Source organism: Pristiophorus japonicus, chromosome 8 (assembly GCF_044704955.1).
Source record: "Pristiophorus japonicus isolate sPriJap1 chromosome 8, sPriJap1.hap1, whole genome shotgun sequence".
Lineage (NCBI taxonomy): Eukaryota > Metazoa > Chordata > Chondrichthyes > Pristiophoridae > Pristiophorus > Pristiophorus japonicus.
The window spans coordinates 82,884,833-82,902,042 of NC_091984.1; the positions used below are offsets into that span (position 1 = coordinate 82,884,833).

General features: G+C 45.3%; 1 protein-coding gene across 1 annotated transcript in view; it reads right to left on the bottom strand.

Annotated features, from left to right (window-relative positions):
* Positions 1 to 15,632, bottom strand: part of LOC139268595 (cystathionine gamma-lyase-like) — a 72,407-nt gene extending 56,775 nt beyond the window's left edge. The window contains exons 1-2 of the mRNA XM_070886979.1: positions 15,348 to 15,632; positions 7,948 to 8,029 (exon numbers count right to left, since the gene is read on the bottom strand). Of these exons, the coding sequence (XP_070743080.1) occupies positions 7,948 to 8,029; positions 15,348 to 15,530 (265 nt within the window). The 5' untranslated portion in view covers positions 15,531 to 15,632. The remainder of the gene's footprint in view (positions 1 to 7,947; positions 8,030 to 15,347) is intronic.
* Positions 15,633 to 17,210: the final 1,578 nt, after the last annotated feature.

Sequence of the window (17,210 nt, forward strand, 5' to 3'; positions counted from 1 at the left end):
AGAGGAGCGCATTTGGAAAGAGGTGACATGATAGGTCCAAGTCAGCATGGATTTGTGAAAGGGAAATCATGCTTGACAAATCTTCTGGAATTTTTTGAGGATGTTTCCAGTAAAGTGGACAAGGGAGAACCAGTTGATGTGGTATATTGGGACTTTCAGAAGGCTTTCGACAAGGTCCCACACAGGAGATTAATGTGCAAAGTTAAAACACATGGGATTGGGGGTAGTGTGCTGACGTGGATTGAGAACGTTGTCAGACAGGAAACAAAGAGTAGGAGTAAATGGGTACTTTTCAGAATGGCAGGCAGTGACTAGTGGGGTACCGCAAGGTTCTGTGCTGGGGCCCCAGCTGTTTACATTGTACATTAATGATTTAGACGAGGGGATTAAATGTAGTATCTCCAAATTTGCGGATGACACTAAGTTGGGTGGCAGTGTGAGCTGCAAGGAGGATGCTATGAGGCTGCAGAGTGACTTGGATAGGTTCGGTGAGTGGGCAAATGCATGGCAGATGAAGTATAATGTGGATAAATGTGAGGTTATCCACTTTGGTGGTAAAAACAGAGAGACAGACTATTATCTGAATGGTGACATATTAGGAAAAGGGGAGGTGCAACGAGACCTGGGTGTCATGGTACATCAGTCATTGAAGGTTGGCATGCAGGTACAGCAGGCGGTTAAGAAAGCAAATGGCATGTTGGCCTTTAGCGAGGGGATTTGAATACAGGGACAGGGAGGTGTTGCTACAGTTGTACAGGGCCTTGATGAGGCCACACCTGGAGTATTGTGTACAGTTTTGGTCTCCTAACTTGAGGAAGGACATTCTTGCTATTGAGGGAGTGCAGCGAAGATTCACCAGACTGATTCCCGGGATGGTGGGATTGACCCATCAAGAAAGACTGGATCAACTGGGCTTGTATTCACTGGAGTTCAGAAGAATGAGAGGGGACCTCATAGAAACGTTTAAAATTATGACGGGTTTAGACAGGTTAGATGCAGGAAGAATGTTCCCAATGTTGGGGAAGTCCAGAACCAGGGGTCACAGTCGAAGGATAAGGGGTAAGCATTTTAGGACCGAGATGAGGAGAAACTTCTTCACCCAGAGAGTGGTGAACCTGTGGAATTCTCTACCACAGAAAGTAGTTGAGGCCAATTCACTAAATATATTCAAAAGAGAGTTAGATGAAGTCCTTACCACTCGGGGGATCAAGGGGTATGGCGAGAAAGCAGGAAGGGGGTACTGAAGTTGCATGTTCAGCCATGAACTCATTGAATGGCAGTGCAGGCTAGAAGGGCTGAATGTCCTACTCCTGCACTTATTTTCTATGTTTCTATCAGGACTCATACCAAACATTCACATGCCTCACCTCACCCACTTAGCACTACTGCAAGCCTCATACCTGCATCCCACAGCTTGCACACACTGCTAGCTATTCAACCATTACAGCCACATCATAGAAACATAGAAACATAGAAAATAGGTGCAGGAGCAGGCCATTCAGCCCTTCTAGCCTGCACTGCCATTCAATGAGTTCATGGCTGAACATGAAACTTCAGTACCCCCTTCCTGCTTTCACGCCATACCCCTTGATCCCCCGAGTAGTAAGGACTTCATCTAACTCCCTTTTGAATATATTTAGTGAATTGGCCTCAACTACTTCCTGTGGTAGAGAATTCCACAGGTTCACCACTCTCTGGGTGAAGAAGTTTCTCCTCATCTCGGTCCTAAATGGCTTACCCCTTATCCTTAGACTGTGACCCCTGGTTCTGGACTTCCCCAACATTGGGAACATTCTTCCTGCATCCAACCTGTCCAAACCCGTCAGAATTTTAAATGTTTCTATGAGGTCCCCTCTCACTCTTCTGAACTCCAGTGAATACAAGCCCAGTTGATCCAGTCTTTCTTGATAGGTCAGTCCCACCATCCCGGGAATCAGTCTGGTGAATCTTCGCTGCACTCCCTCAATAGCAAGAATGTCCTTCCTCAATTTAGGAGACCAAAACTGTACACAATACTCCAGGTGTGGCCTCACCAAGGCCCTGTACAACTGTAGCAACACCTCCCTGCCCCTGTACTCAAATCCCCTCGCTATGAAGGCCAACATGCCATTTGCTTTCTTAACCGCCTGCTGTACCTGCATGCCAACCTTCAATGACTGATGTACCATGACACCCAGGTCTCGTTGCACCTTCCCTTTTCCTAATCTGTCACCATTCAGATAATAGTCTGTCTCTCTGTTTTTACCACCAAAGTGGATAACCTCACATTTATCCACATTATACTTCATCTGCCACGCATTTGCCCACTCACCTAACCTATCCAAGTCACTCTGTAGCCTCATAGAATCCTCCTTGCAGCTCACACTGCCACCCAACTTAGTGTCATCCGCAAATTTGGAGATACTACATTTAATCCCCTCGTCTAAATCATTAATGTACAATGTAAACAGCTGGGGCCCCAGCACAGAACCCTGCGGTACCCCACTAGTCACTGCCTGCCATTCCGAAAAGTACCCATTTACTCCTACTCTTTGCTTCCTGTCTGACAACCAGTTCTCAATCCACGTCAGCACACTACCCCCAATCCCATGTGCTTTAACTTTGCACATTAATCTCTTGTGTGGGACCTTGTCGAAAGCTTTCTGAAAGTCCAAATATACCACATCAACTGGTACTCCTTTGTCCACTTTATTGGAAACATCCTCAAAAAATTCCAGAAGATTTGTCAAGTATGATCTCCCTTTCACAAATCCATTCTGACTTGGACCTATCATGTCACCATTTTCCAAATGCGTTGCTATGACATCCTTAATAATTGATTCCATCATTTTACCCACTACTGAGGTCAGGCTGACCGGTCTATAATTCCCTGCTTTCTCTCTCCCTCCTTTTTTAAAAAGTGGGGTTACATTGGCTACCCTCCACTCGATAGGAACTAATCCAGAGTCAATGGAATGTTGGAAAATGACTGTCAATGCATCCGCTATTTCCAAGGCCACCTCCTTAAGTACTCTGGGATGCAGTCCATCAGGCCCTAGGGATTTATCGGCCTTCAATCCCATCAATTTCCCCAACACAATTTCCCGACTAATAAAGATTTCCCTCAGTTCCTCCTCCTTACTAGACCCTCTGACCACTTTTATATCCGGAAGGTTGTTTGTGTCCTCCTCAGTGAATACTGAACCAAAGTACTTGTTCAATTGGTCTGCCATTTCTTTGTTCCCCGTTATGACTTCCCCTGATTCTGACTGCAGGGGACCTACGTTTGTCTTTACTAACCTTTTTCTCTTTACATACCTATAGAAACTTTTGCAATCCGCCTTAATGTTCCCTGCAAGCTTCTTCTCGTACTCCATTTTCCCTGCCCTAATCAAACCCTTTGTCCTTCTCTGCTGAGTTCTAAATTTCTCCCAGTCCCCAGGTTCGCTGCTATTTCTGGCCAATGTGTATGCCATTTCCTTGGCTTTAATACTATCCCTGATTTCCCTAGATAGCCACCTTCCCTTTTTTATTTTTACGCCAGACAGGAATGTACAATTGTTGTAATTCATCCATGCGGTCTCTAAATGTCTGCCATTGCCCATCCACAGTCAACCCCTTAAGTATCATTAGCCAATCTATCTTAGCCAATTCATGCCTCATACCTTCAAAGTTACCCTTCTTTAAGTTCTGGACCATGGTCTCTGAATTAACTGAATTCTCCATCCTAATGCAGAATTCCACCATATTATGGTCACTCTTCCCCAAGGGGCCTCGCACAATGAGATTGCTAATTAATCCTCTCTCATTACACAACACCCAGTCTAAGATGGCCTCCCCCCTAGTTGGTTCCTCGACATATTGGTCTATAAAACCATCCCTTATGCACTCCAGGAAATCCTCCTCCACCGTATTGCTTCCAGTTTGGCTAGCCCAATCTATGTGCATATTAAAGTCACCCATTATAACTGCTGCACCTTTATTGCATGCACTCCTAATTTCCTGTTTGATGCACTCCCCAACATCACTACTACTGTTTGGAGGTCTGTACACAACTCCCACTAACGATTTTTGCCCTTTAGTGTTCTGCAGCTCTACCCATATAGATTCCACATCATCCAAGCTAATGTCTTTCCTAACTATTGCATTAATCTCCTCTTTAACCAGCAATGCTACCCCACCTCCTTTTCCTTTTATTCTTTCCTTCCTGAATGTTGAATACCCCTGGATGTTGAGTTCCCAGCCCTGATCATCCTGGAGCCACGTCTCTGTAATCCCAATCACATCAAATTTGTTAACATCTATTTGCACAGTTAATTCATCCACCTTATTGTGGATACTCCTTGCATTAAGACACAAAGCCTTCAGGCTTGCTTTTTTAACACCCTTTGTCCTTCTAGAATTTTGCTGTACAGTGGCCCTTTTTGTTCTTTGCCTTGGGTTTCTCTGCCCTCCACTTTTCCTCATCTCCCTTCTGTCTTTTGCTTTTGCCTCATTTTTGTCTCCCTCTGTCTCCCTGCATAGATTCCCATTCCCTTGCAATATTAGTTTAAATCCTCCCCAACAGCACTAGCAAACACTCCCCCTAGGACATTGGTTCCGGTCCTGCCCAGGTGCAGACCGTCCGGTTTGTACTGGTCCCACCTCCCCCAGAACCGGTTCCAATGCCCCAAGAATTTGAATCCCTCCCTGCTGCACCACTGCTCAAGCCATGTATTCATCTGCGCTATCCTGCGATTCCTACTCTGACTAGCACGTGGCACTGGTAGCAATCCCGAGATTACTACTTTTGAGGTCCTACTTTTTAAATTTAGCTCCTAGCTCCTTAAATTCTTTTCGTAGGACCTCATCCCTTTTTTTACCTATGTCGTTGGTACCAATGTGCACCACGACAACTGGCTGTTCTCCCTCCCATTTCAGAATGTCCTGCACCCGCTCCGAGACATCCTTGACCCTTGCACCAGGGAGGCAACATACCATCCTGGAGTCTCGGTTGCGTCCGCAGAAACGCCTATCTATTCCCCTCACCATCGAATCCCCTATCACTATCGCGCTCCCACTCTTTTTCCTGCCCTCCTTTGCAGCAGAGCCACCTACGGTGCCATGAACTTGGCTGCTGCTGCCCTCCCCTGATGAGTCATCCTCCCCAACAGTACTCAAAGCAATGTATCTGTTTTGCAGGGGGATGACCACAGGGGACCCCTGCACTATCTTTCTTGCACTGCTCTTCCTGCTGGTCTTCCATTCCCTATCTGGCTGTGGACCCTTCTCCTGCGGTAAGACCAATTCACTACATGTGATACTCACGTCATTCTCAGCATCGTGGATGCTCCAGAGTGAATCCACCCTCAGCTCCAATTCCGCAACGCGGACCGTCAAGAGCTCGAGGCGGATACACTTCCCACACACGTAGCGCCCAGGGACACCGGAAGTGTCCCCGAGTTCCCACATGGTACAGGAGGAGCATATCACATGGCCGAGCTCTCCTGCCATGCCTTAACCTTAGATACACTTAAATTGGTAATAACAATGTTACAGTTCACTTACTGATATAAAAAAAAGAAAAGAAAAGCTACTCACCAATCACCAGCCAATCACTTACCCCATTGTCTGTGACGTCACTTTTTGATTACTTTCTACTTCTATTTTGCTTTCTCTCCCGCTGTAGCTGCCTTTTGATAGGCTGCTCCCGCGTCTCACCAACTGCCGCTGGCTCTCGATCTCCCGCTGGGCCTTTTATAGGCCGCTCCCCTCTCACCAACTGCCGCTGGCTCTCGATCTCCCGCTGGGCCTTTTATAGGCCGCTCCCCTCTCACCAACTGCCGCTGGCTCTCGATCTCCCGCTGGGCCTTTTATAGGTCGCTCCCCTCTCACCAACTGCCGCTGGCTCTTGATCTCCCGCTGGGCCTTTTATAGGCCGCTCCCGCGTCTCACCAACTGCCGCTGGCTCTCGATCTCCCGCTGGGCTTTTGATAGGTCGCTCCCCTCTCACCAACTGCCGCTGGCTCATCCAAACATATTGTATGACACTCACTGACACACGTCCTCTCGTGCAGGAGAAAGTGACGCAAAACCGGAAGAATGAACCAAAAGGGAGGAGGGGAACACCTGCATGTTCTAACCCCCATGGCAGAGACAGTGATGGCCATTATGGGAAGGGCCATTGCTGAGGCCACCAACGAGGCTGAATTCATTCAAGACGATGGTATCATACCTAATCCTCCTTCTTACATCCCACAATCTCTTGTCTTACAAGCTGCAGATGGTGCAAGTATACACTTCGTACACAGTCTCCTCTCCACTCACATAACCTAATCTTTTTCTGTTCAGATACGCAAGAACTGCAACCTGCCCAGGCAGTGGAGGAAGACCAAGAAGACAGTGATAATGAAGACACACCGTCACTTGATTTCACACTCGCAGCCACCAGGTCAGATACTGACACTGTGCGCATCTTTAGAGGATAGCATTCAGGCAGGATCTGCATAGCACAGCAGCCAGCTGGCAAGAGGGCATGGTCTCACGAGATCTGGTGCAGAGAATTCAGATGAGGACTTCGATAGGCCAGGCTTTCGGGAAAGGCTGAAAATACTCAGCAGCTCAGGCCGCATCCATGGAGAGAGAAACAGTTAACGTTTCAGGTAGTTGACCTTTCTTCAGTTTGGGGCCGGGTTTTTCCATGTTAAATTTTGTGTATAAATGTGAATGGGTCGTGCTCTCAAAAAAACACACATTCGGGGAACCATAGTAATCAGTGGCGACCTGCACCATGGGGAAGCCTGCAATCCCTCATGCTTGCCACCTGCTACTATCTGGCAAGAAGGAATTAAATGAAGTTCACTCTTCAAATATATAACCTCAGTGGCCTCCTTTATGTGACAGTGCACTGCAAAGTGTGAGATGTTCCTCATATCTCCAGCAGCAATCACATAAAAGTTCATAGTTACAGTCAACCTCATAGCCACTGGCAGTGGGGTCCTTGCCCTGCTCAGAGGTTGGAGTTGTGGCTGCAGAAGTTGGTAGATTTCAGTGACAACCACCTTAGTGAAGCGCAGGCGTCTCAAACATTGATTGTCGCTGAGTTTCAGGTCGAATAATTGCACCCTGAACGGATATGGCCTCCAGAAAGAGTCCTTCTATCCCTTGTCCCGCTCTGTGTGGTCTCTGTTCATTCTCCCAGTTGCGCTCAGTTCCAAGAGGATGGCCGATTGGTGCACCATGTCTGGGAGCAACTGGTTTGTGCCAAAGCCTCGAAGACAGCAAAAAAGTACTTCAGTGCCTGCCACACCACTCCCTGTAAACTTTTGAAACAACTATCGAAAGTATAGTTTTGTAGCAACTCTGTAGAATTGTAGCAACAGCCAGAAGAAATAAACCAGCAATTGTCTAAATAATTGATGATTCCTTTAAATAGCACTGGTGGGGGAAGAGATATATCCTTCCTGCTGTTGAACAAGTGTTCAGCTGTGCGAGTTTAAGAGAGGACGTTAGCTGGAGCGTTGAGCTCCAAAATGGCACAGCTGGCATCAAATCAGCGTCACACGATGATTGACGTCATGATCTACCTGCTCAGAATATATCCGGCGGCCGTTAAGTTCACACACTAAACCCTTTACCAAGATGGTGCCCAGCGCGTGCCACCGATGCCATTTCTGAACCCTAAAGGGGACTTGTAGCACCCAAAAAACGAATCCTCTTCAGATTCCAAAATGCCATCTGCAGCGTTGTGGGGGGGGGGGGGGGGGGGGGGGGAGAATTGGGCTTGGTTGTGCCCAAAAAAGACAGGCACTACTGGACCCAATTTTGCCCCCACCCACCACGGACACCATTTTGAAACCCCAAGGGGACTCATAGCGCCCAAAAAGCAGGTGCTACTTAGCCCAATTCCCCTCCTAGTATGCAAAGCTGGCAGACTTGTACATTCACCAAATCCCTAATAATCTAAAAATACCAGTTACTGTGACCTACTGTATTTTGCTCCATCAACTGCTGCAATAGCTTTCTCCAAACAGTTCCGTGTAGGGTTTCCACTGCGGCTGTATTCAAAGCCCTGTAGAAAAATCCAGAATCAGACACTTTAGCAGTACAATAGATTCACAAAAAGGCCTTTGCAGATGAAGCGACATAAGCCTCTGGCATGTGCAGTTAAAAAGAAACAAAACCACCACCACAAGTTTCTATAGCCTACAGTTTCAGTCGAAATGCAACATACACTATTATCCCTTGACAGCTAGAAAAAAATTTTTTTTGGAAGGAAAAGATTCTTGTCCTTTCACTCACTTGCATCAAACAACCCTTGATGCGACAAGGTGACTTACCATAAGCTCTCTGTACCACCTCAGAGGTACACAAGAGTAACACTTGCAGAAACCTCTGCCAATTCCCACCCATAAGAAAATGTTTTGCTTCTGCACTGTTGTAACAGGGGGCACTTGTTTGCTGTACATGCAAAACATCATGGTCACATGTCTCTCTCCCTTGAATGCACGCACACGTAGATTGGGCTACAGACTCAGGGCTCAGCACTGGCTCCTGCAAGTTCTAACTAGTTATGCAGGTGCAGCATCTAAAAGACACAGAAAAAAGGTGCAGGATTAGGCCATTTGGCCCTTCGAGCCTGCACCACCATTCATTATCATGGCTGATCATTCAGCTCAGTACCCCTTCCCTGCTTTCTTTCCATACCCCTTGATCCCCTTAGCCGTCAGGGCCATATCTAACTCCCTCTTGAATATATCTAATGAACTGGCATCAACAACTCTCTGCGGTAGAGAATGCCACAGGTTAACAACTCATCTCGGTCCTAAATGGCTTACCCCTTATCCTTAGACTGTGAGCCCTGGTTCTGGACATCGGGAACATTCTTCCTGCATCTAACCTGTCCAGTCCCATCAGAATTGTATATGATTCGATGAGATCCCCTCTCATTTTTTTAAACTCTAGTGAATACAGATCCAGTCAATCCAGTCGCTCCTCATATGTCAGTCCCGCCATCCGGGAATCAGTCTGGTGAACCTTCACTCCCTCAATAGTAACAACGTCCTTCCTCAGATTAGGAGACCAAAACTGAACACAATATTCCAGGTGAGGCCTCACCAAGGCCCTGTACAACTGCATTAAGACCTGTACAACTGACTCCCGGAGAGTCGGAACTCCCTGAAGACAAGCCAGCATCGATGTTGCATTAATAAAGTATAACTTGGAGTAACTTGGTGTCCGTGTCAGTGTTTTCGCTAAGACAGATTGAGGGAAAAGAATCCGTATCAACACCTTCTTCACCACCTGCTGTACCTGCATGCCAACTTTCACTGATTGATGTACCATGACACCCAGGTCTCATTGCACCTTCCCTTTTCCTAATTTGCTGCCATTCAGATAATATTCTGCCTTCATGTTTTTGCCACCAAAGTGGATCACTTCACATTTATCCACATTATACTGCATCGGTCATGCATTTGCCCACTCACCTAACCTGTCCAAGTCACCCTGCAGCCTTTTAGCATCTTCCTCACAGCTCACACCACCACCCAGCTTAGTGTCGTCTGCAAACTTGGAGATATTACACTCAATTCCTTCATCTAAATCATTAATGTATATTGTAAATAGCTGGGGTCCCAGTACTGATCCCTGCGGCACCCCACTAGTCACTGCCTGCCATTCTGAGAAGGACCCATTTATCCCTACTCTCTGCTTCCTATCTGCCAACCAGTTCTCTATCCACATCAATACATTACTCCCAATACCACGTGCTTTAATTTTGCACACCAATCTCTTGTGTGGGACCTTGTCAAAAGCCTTTTGAAAGTCCAAATACACCACATCCACTGGTTCTCCCTTATACACTCTACTAGTTACATCATCAAAAAATTCCAGAAGATTTGTCAAGCATGATTTCCCTTTCATTAATCCATGCTGATTTGGACCGATCCTGTCACTGCTTTCCAAATGCACTGCTATTTCATCTTTAATAATTGATTCCAACATTTCACCACTACTGATGTCAGGTTAACCGGTCTATAATTACCCGTTTTCTCTCTCTCCCTCCCTCCTTTTTTAAAAAGTGGTGTTACATTAGCTACCCTCCAGTCCATAGGAACTGATCCAGAGTCGATAGACTGTTGGAAAATAATCACCAATGCATCCACTATTTCTAGGGTCACTTCCTTAAGTAGTCTGGGGCGCAGACTATCAGACCCTGGGGATTTATCGGCCTTCAATCCCATCAATTTCCCCTAACACTATTTCCTGACTAAAGTCCAGAACCCTCGGGGCCAAGGCCATTCTGGATTCCGGGCTTTCGATTTATCGGAAACACCCGAGCCCAGTACAGCAGCAAGGCCCGGAGGTCAAGTATTTCCGGATTTCGGTACATCAGAAAGAGGGGGGGTTGGGGGGTGGGGGTGAGTGGGCACAGCAGGGGAGGTTCCCATCAAGGAGCTGTTCGGGCCGGCCCTGCAGAGGGGGTCGTTGTCGGGCGGGGCCCCGCCACAGATATCGTCAGGCGAGCTGGCCTCGCCGGAGGAGTTGTTAGCATCGGGCACGCCCTGCCAAGGAGGCCCCGAGGTCAGGTGGGCCGTCGGGTCCAGACGATCCTGCCACCGATCATCCCAGAGTCCAGGTTCCGTAACATCCCAGATTCCGGAACTCTGGATTCTCAATGCAGCACCTGTATATACACACTTAAATAAAATGTTAATACACTTCTGAAATGCCTGGCTTTGACTTCTCAGAGGGATCAACACAACAGTATCACTCAGAATTATTATTTGGGGATTGAGATGTCTTCATATAAACACCACTGTTTTTCCAAATACTACCACTATTCACCCATTGAGTACAGAAGCATTGTATGTAATGACACACAATCTCAAGTAGTGTCTTTCTTGGAAAGCCAATCTCAAAAATACAACATGAATTAGCAGGTGGTCATGCAAACCTGACCCAAGCCTCCAACTCCCACCTTTCCCTTTCAGTCATTTTCAGGGCCTGTGCAGCTCTCTCTGCTACATCTCATTTAGCTAGGAGCCCCTTCATCATGGCTCATGATCACACCTCTACTCCACACTACTGCTCAGTCAACCTTCACTACCACCACAGGCTCGGGACCCTTTAGAACACACCCACAGACTCCCCTAGTATTATCCACCAGTTCCAGCATGGAACCAGTTACTCACTCTCCCAGAGCAGCAATTCCAACTCTGATTCTCTGCTCCCTGAGACCAGTTCACCTAGTTTGCTTCACAGGGTTAACCTCATCTTTATCCCAACATTTCCATTGTCCTTTCCTTTCCTCCCCCTACCCCACCAAAAGGATCAATAATCATCAAACTCTCTAGAATGTTTACTCTCAAAGAAAGCTCCCTCCATCAATGACCACACGATAGCTGAAACTGCTGATATCCTGGCATTGACAGAAACATAGCCATAACTACTTCCCCTCACCAAAGCCATCTGGCTGCACATTCCATTCTCAGAATGATCTTGGAATGCAACAATAACCCACAATTCCTTCTCAAGCCTTTTCTCTCTTCCAACACCAAATTCAAAAATTTCACTAATTTCTTAGACTCCCATGTTAGAAACTATTTGTAGAGCTGCCTCTACCTCTTCCCCCATTTCCTGCACAGCTTACTCCCAATTCACCCTCACTCGCATCACTCTCTATTTTTTCTTTCATCTCCCACTGCCTTCTCTCAAGCTTACTTCTCGTTTGCTTGATTGCACCCACACTCCGCTCCAGATGACTCAAATACCCCTCTTACTCATGACATGATAAACTTGCTCTTTGCTAAAGAACGATCAATGTCATCCTGAAAAAGCTTACCCGCGATCCATCCATCCTCTCCAAGTACCACCCAATCTAACTGGCCTCTAAAAAAAAAAAAAAAAAGTTCTTGAATGTGTCGCAGTCTCCATGCACATTTCTCCCAAAATTCCTCAGTCCAGCTTCCACATACTTACAGCACCCAAGACTGCCCTGGTCAAAAATCATAAATGACATCCTGACGGCAACCTTCTTGCCTTCCCCAACCTCTTGTAGCATGTGGCATTGACATTATCCATTGCCTCCTCTTACTCAACTCCATGGGACTGCCTTCACATGGTTCCTCCCCTACCCATACCAATGCACCCAGCAAATTTACAGCAATGACTTCTCTTTCCTCACATGGTGTGATCAACTTCAGAGACCCCCGTGGTTCCATCCTTCACCACTCTTCCTTCTCATCTGCATGATGCTCCTTGGTGACATTGTCTGCAAGCATGGGGTTAGCTTCCCGATGTATCCTAATGACAAGCTCTGTCTCGCCACGAGTTCTCTCAACCACAGCTATACTGTCAGACTCCTGCCTCTCTGACATCAGGCTTTCAATAAATAAAAATCTCTTCCAACTGAAATCAGGAAAACTAAAGCCATCATTTTCAGCCCCACACCCAGATATACACCAGCAGTTTTCTGCCTCCAACTTTTGGATATTCCTTCAGGCACTAATGTTTTTGAAGGAATGCTGCCCAAGTTACAAAGACATGTAACTTGCTTTCACAAATCGGGCCAGTTATTTCTCGTTGTCAAAGTTGGCGTACATGTAATATTAACACTGGAGTAGAGAGATACAAGCTTGTCACTAAAGCAAGGTGCTTACATGAATCTTATTAGAGCCGATGTAATAATCAGGCAGAGATTTTAAAAAATTGAGCTTCAGCCTTTTAAATGGAGTTAATTGCTGTTAACCACCCGAGTTAGCAAACCATCCACAGCACAGCAGCTGAACTTGGTTTCAAGTACATAGAATATGAACTTAGAACCATATAAGATTTACAGCACATGAGGAAGCCCTTTGGCCCATCATCTGTGATCGTACTTGGCTTAGAGTAATCAGAAGTTAACCCCACTGCCCCTATAGCCCTGTATTGTTCTGATTCAAATTATTCATCCAGTCTTCGCATAAAAGATGCAAAGGTCAGTCTTAACCACTCAGTCAAAGCATTCTATGCGCCAACAACCCTCTAACTAAAAATACATTTCTCCTAACCCCTCTCCTCACGGACAATTTTAAATGTTTCCTTCGTCACTGACTTCCAACGAGAAAACATTTTTCTATCCCTATTTACTCCATCAAAATCCTTTAAATTTTTAAAAGCCTCTTTTAAAATTTCCTTTTAGTCTTCTCTTCCTCAAATATTACTTTGTAAGTTTCTCCTCATAACTATACTTTCCTATCCTTAACCAAAAGATGAATTACTGTACAAATGTTGAACTCAGTCGATTTTAAAGCTGCAATCAATTATAAAATTTAAAGGTCAATAAAGTAATACACATTACTCTATTCAAAAGTTTAAATACATGTTTCAAGATGACCATAGAAGATTCTAGACAAGTTGTGCAATGTGTGAAAGGTTACATGGGTGCAAGGATGAGTGCAGCAACTCTACCACCTAGAAGGACAAAGGCAGCAGGCACATGGGAACACTATCACCTGCAAGTTCCCCTCACACACCATCCTGACTTGGAAATATATTGCCATTCCTTCATAGTCGCTGGGTCAAAATCCTGGAACTCCCTCCCTAACAACACTGTGGGAGTACCTTCATGCAAACTGCAGTGGTTCAAGGTACTGGCTCACCACCTCCTTCTCAAGGGCAATAAATGTTGGACTTGCCAGTTAAAATCAGGTTTTTGATTAAAATGCATGTACAAGGTTAACAGTGAACATGTTGTTTACTTCACGGAAGGGAATTTGAGACTGTTCCAAAATGTTAGTTAATTTAAAAAGCAACATTTTGCAAAGTTTTTTTTTTAAATGTTGGGAAAGAATATTCAGCTAGTTATTTAGGGAAATGATTAATTCCAACTTCAGAGCCAGACTGAAATAACAAATACTCATTCTTGATTATTACTAAATATTAACTAAGAAAGGATGGACAACTTTCCAATGAGATGAATTGATTATTTTTTGAGACTTTGGTTCAGGAAAGAATACTAGTCTGGACAAACAGGACTGCCTAATCTTGTTTTACTGGCTCAGGTAGAGATGAAAGTCTAATCCAAAGGGCACCACTTTGAACAAAACAACACTGCCGTCAACACTCCCAAGTCCAGGAGTGGTGCTTGAACACTCAAGCTTCTGATCGAGGGGTAACACAGTAACCAGCTGAACCAAAATGACTCTCAAAAATCAACGTTACTAGAGTTAGGAAATAAAGTGAAGATAAAATGTCAATTTCTATTAGTGTGTGCCAAAATACTTTTCCAGCAATTTGTCTATGTTGTAAAAACAACGTTCAACACATGAATTTCACTCCTATACACTCCTATATGGCTCAAATGATAACAGCACAACCCATATCACATCACTGATCAAACAAAGAGAAAATATTCCAGGTTCTATCTCTGATCTGTACTCGCCTCATGCAGTACCCTTCACATTCCAAATATTATTAGGGAATATACTTAACTAGACATTGAAATTAGCTTCTGCCTGCCTAACGCAATCTTTATAGAATAATAAATTAGTAGCACTATAAAATTGCGCACTCGGGGTGGAAGAGAGAAGAGAAGGGGGGAAAAAAAAAGGTGAATGGGAAAGACAACATTATTCAACCCATCTAGTCAAGGGAAGGGAACTCTTGTCCAGCTACTTGCTCCGCACCCCCGCCATTTGTTATCTGTAAAATGAATACACGCGAGAAATAGGAAAGCGCCACGTTAGGTTAAGTGTCTAATAGATGTGGTTTTTTTTGACAAAACCAACTTTTTTTTTGTGACTTCCAGACTTGATTTACCATACTGGCACGGCACCAACTTCAGCGGCTGAATAATAAAGATCCATCTATCCTGGTTTTATCTCTGCGTCCAATTGCAACTCTTTTGGAGTAAACAATATTAAACATTAAATCTTAAACATTAAATCGTGCCCCCCGATCTGGGGGACACTCCAAACATTTCCCAAGGCCCTTTTTTTTTGTAGTTTTTTGTGGGGGGTTTTTGGGGCTCTAAAACCATAATTCAAGTCAATTTGAAAAACTGCACCTGCAACTTATCAAAGTGAGTTTTCGCTCAAAATATAACGTAGTAATCCACAGATCAACACTTCAAAAAAAGTGTTATGTCTATGTAGTCAAATCGGAAGTGCATGATGAAATTTCACAATCCATTGACTGTTAAATACAAGATTCTTCGCACACTTCCAAGTCCTCTCGCCGGTAAGCCATCTTTAAACTTTAAACGATGCATAAGACTGGCACATTTGCATCGTTTAAATGATGTCTTTGTTTTTTCAGTAACGCTTTATTAAAACCCATGCACACGTACAGAGGCGCATACGGGGCTCTTGCCGGAAACCGAACGCTGTTTTACCTTTAACACTTACCGCATGCTTCCCCGGGGCACTCTGTTTAAATGTGGTAGACAGAGATATTGGAGGCACAACGGCCATAGACGTCCACTGCTCAGGCTCCTGCCCCACATGAAGTGCCCGGGTGGCAAAATGTTCAAAAGGCGGCTGGAACCCGCTCAACAGCTCGCTTTCCTGGTCTCCGGCAGACATTGCCATGTTTCGGCAGAATAACCCTGACTGGAAATAAATATGCAGCCGGCTTTCACCAGGACCAAGCTCAAAAGACGCAAAACAAGAGCTCCCCTTACAACAGGACTCCGCTGATTCGCAAAATCAGGAGGCGCGGCTTCCCCGCGTGACAGGACATGTTAAGCAGCCGCTCTTAACCATTTAAATGCTGCCAACTCCATCAGCTCCCTCAAATCATCATAGAATCATAGACGTTTACAGCACGGAAGGAGGCCATCGTGTCAGCGCCGGCCAACAAGAGGCTATCCAGCCTAATCCCACTTTCCAGCTCTAGGTCAGGTAACCCTGCAGGTTACGGCACGTTAAGCGCACATCCAAGTACTTTTTAAATGTGGTGAGGGTTTCTGCCTCTACCACCCTTTCAGGCAGTGAGGTCCAGACCCTCACCACCCTCTATATGAAGAAATTTCCCCTCAAATCTCCTCTAAACCTTCTACCAATTATTTTAAATTTATGCCCCCTGGTTGTTGACCCCTCTGCTAGGGGAAATAGGCCCTTTCTATCCACTATATCTAATTTTATATACCTCAATGAGGTCTCCCCTCAGCCTCCTCTGTTCCAAGGAAAACAAACTCAGCCTATCCAATCTGTCCTCATAGCTAAGATTCTCCACTCCTGGCAACATCCTCGTAAATCTCCTCTGTACTCTCTCCAGTGCAATCACGTCCTTCCTGTAATGCGGTGACCAGAACTGCACGCAGTACTTCAGCTGTGGCCTAACTAGTGTTTTATACAGTTCAAACATAGCCCCCCTGCTCTTATATTCTATGCCTCAGTTAATAAAGGCAAGCATTCCGTATGCCTTCTTAACCACCTTATCCACCTGGCCTGCTACCTTCAGGGATCTGTGGACATGCACTCCCAGGTCCCTTTGTTCCTCTGCACTTCTCAGTGTCCTACCATTTAATGTGTATTCCCTTTCCTTGTTAGCCCTCCCTAAATGCATTACCTCACACTTCTCTGGATTAAATTCCATTTGCCACTGTTCTGCCCACCTGACCAGTTGATTGATATCTTCCTGCAGTCTGCAGCTTTCTTCTTCATTATCAACCACGCAGCCTATTTTTTTTCATCTGCAAACTTCTGAATCATACCCCCTATATTCAAGTCTAAATCATTAATGTATATCACAAAAAGCAAGGGACCTAGTACTGAGCCCTGTGGAACCCCACTGGAAACATCCTTCCAGTCACAAAAACACCCATCAACCATTACCCTTTGTTTCCTGCTTCTGAGCCAATTTTGGATCAAACTTGCCACCTTGCCCTGGATCTCATGGGCTTTTACTTTTGTGACCAGTCTGCCATGTGGGACCTTATCGAAAACTTTGCTCAAATCCATATGCACTACACCATACGCACTGCCCTCATCAACCCTCCTGGTTACCTCCTCAAAAAATTCAATCAAGTTAGTCAGACACGACCTTCCCTTAACAAATCCGTGCTGACTGTCCCTGATTAATCCATGTCTTTCTAAATGTAGATTTATCCTGTCCTTCAGGTTTTTTCCCAATAATTTTCCCACAACTGAGGTTAGGCTGACAGGCCTGTAATTACTCGGTCTATCCCTTTCTCCCTTCTTAAACAAAGGTATCACATTAGCAATCCTCCAGTCCTCTAGCACCACATCTGAAGCCAGAGAGGATTG